Source organism: Silene latifolia, chromosome Y (assembly GCF_048544455.1).
Source record: "Silene latifolia isolate original U9 population chromosome Y, ASM4854445v1, whole genome shotgun sequence".
Lineage (NCBI taxonomy): Eukaryota > Viridiplantae > Streptophyta > Magnoliopsida > Caryophyllales > Caryophyllaceae > Silene > Silene latifolia.
This window is the reverse complement of record NC_133538.1, coordinates 78,537,389-78,539,744: the sequence shown is the minus strand read 5'-3', so window position 1 is coordinate 78,539,744 and position 2,356 is coordinate 78,537,389. Positions and strand designations below refer to the sequence as shown.

The following is a 2,356-nucleotide window of genomic DNA, read 5'->3' as shown; positions in this document are numbered from 1 at the left end:
TGGGCATTTTGGAGCCAAGAAAACAGCTAGAAAAGTCTTGGAAAGCGGTTTCTTTTAGCCCACACTATTCCAGGATGCTCATGCTATGGTGAAGGCTTGTGTGCGATGCCAAAGAGTTGGCAACATTTCACGAAGAGGAGAAATGCCACAAACTCCAATGATCTATTGTGAAATATTTGATGTGTGAGGCATTGACTTCATGGGACTGTTCCCCTCATCTTGTGGTTACACCTACATCCTTTTGGCGGTGGACTACGTCTCCAAGTGGGTGGAGGCTAGGCCCACCAAGACCGATGATGCATAGGTGGTTGGAGAGTTCATCAAAACCAATATCTTCTCTCGATTTGGGTTTCCTAAGGCCTTGATAAGCGACCGTGGAACTCATTTTTGCAGCAAAGCCATTGGAGCTCTACTAAAAAAGTATGGGGTAATTCACAAGGTATCTACTGCCTATCACCCTCAAACCAATGGTCAAGCCGAGGTTTCTAATAGGGAGATTTAGGCTATCCTTGAGAACACGGTGAATCACGACCGCAAGGATTGGAGTTTGAGATTGGATGATGCTTTTTGGGCATATCGCACGGCCTACAAAACACCAATCGGGATGTCACCTTACCGCTTACTTTTTGGAAAACCGTGTCATTTATCCGTGGAGCTTGAACATAGGGCTTATTGGGCGGTCAAATCATTCAATTTGCAAATGAGTGAAGCGGGGCTTCATAGGAAACTTCAACTCCAAGAATTGGAAGAAATTCGAAATGATGCTTATGAGAATGTTTCCATTTACAAGGCAAAAACAAGAGCATGGCATGACAACATGATTACAAGAAGAGTGTTCCAAGTTGGAGAGAAAGTCTTACTATTTCAAAATCGGCTTAGACTTTTCTCGGGAAAATTGCGGTCTAGATGGATGGGGCCATATGAGGTGGTTCGTGTTTTTCCATATGGAGCAATCGAGATAAAGTGTTTGAAGTCCACAAAAGTTTTTAAAGTGAACGGTCAAAGGCTTAAGCACTATCATGAAGGAATTGAAATAGGTGAAGTGGGAACACTACACCTTGTTGATCCAATTTATGAAGATTAATGAGAGAACAACTTTGTCAAGCCATCGACGTTAAATAAACGGCAAAATTTTGTAAATATTTCTTCCCTTGCATATTTAATTTCCGCATTTTTATTGCTTTTTATTGCATTCTTTGCACGTTTAAATTAATTATTGCATTATAAATTAATTCACTTGCATTTTCATTAATGTTTTGGTATGATAGAATGTTTTAATGTGTGTGTTGGTGTATAGGATACCAACTCAAGGGCATGTGTGAAGAAATGAATGAAGAAAAATGTGTAAAAATTGACTAAAAAGGAAAGCATTAAGCAACAAAAGACCCGACTCCAGCCAGCAACTCGCACGGTGTGAGTTTTCAGAACCCATTTTCGCACCGTGCGAAAAACACCAGCCCAGAAAATTTCAATCGATATTTCCTCAACCCTTCATCATTCTTCCCCAATTTTCACAAATTTCAAACCTCTTTCTTCATCCTAACCCTAACCCACTCAAAATCAACCTTCAAATCCATCACAAATCATCAATTTTAAGCATTCAACTCCAAGATTCATCAATTTTCATCACCCAACATCAATTTGAATCGAAAAATTGATGCATTCATACCCATTTCAGTCACGAAAATCGACCTAGGGTTTGGTTTCAATCAAGTGTGAAGAATTTTCGGGGTTTCAATTGGATTAAAAGGGTTATTGGAGTATTCTTGTGTATTATTCACCATCCAACAACACTTACAAGAATCAAAAGGGAGGTATATACCTTATTCTTATTCTTGTCCATTCCAAGTTAGCAAATTTTCGAAATTTACTTAGTAAAATCGAAAATTGTTGTTAAATTGTTGGTGTTTATAGCCCATAAACATTTTTTAAACTTGTGAGGTGCATTTCATTCAATAAACAACTAGTTAGCACATTACTCTTTTGGTGCATACTAGGTGTTTGTTCATTTGCCTCAACCAAAATTTTTGCCACACTTGTGTCTTTTCTGAAAAGTTTGGTGTAACATGGGAAAGGGTAAGGCTTCCTAGGGTTTCTCCTCACAAGGACCCAAGGGGGCCTCGGCTTTCGATGATAATGAGTACTCGGGAAAGGAGGGCCGCCTCCGTGACAAAGCCCTTCAAAATTGGAAAAAGTTTGAGTCTTTGTGAACCGTAGCGGTGACCAAATTTTTTGATGAAAATGTTCTTATCAAATTGGGAATGCATCCCATAACCCGAATGCTCCTTGAGAAAGTTGGTCTAGAGTCTATCATTGGGAAAGTCGCGTCAACCCGAAAAGGCATTACCTTCGAATT

At 39.5% G+C, this 2,356-nt stretch overlaps 1 protein-coding gene across 1 annotated transcript; it reads left to right on the top strand.

The window, feature by feature from the left end:
* Positions 1–604: 604 nt before the first annotated feature.
* LOC141628371 (uncharacterized) lies at positions 605–1,084 on the top strand. The gene has a single exon (XM_074441527.1). The coding sequence runs from the start codon at positions 605–607 to the stop codon at positions 1,082–1,084; it is 480 nt and encodes a 159-aa protein (XP_074297628.1).
* The last annotated feature ends 1,272 nt before the right edge of the window (positions 1,085–2,356 follow it).

Excerpts from the sequence above, each read along its gene's own strand:
- LOC141628371 (XM_074441527.1), top strand. The coding sequence starts at position 605 with ATGTCACCTTACCGCTTACTTTTTGGAAAACCGTGTCATTTATCCGTG.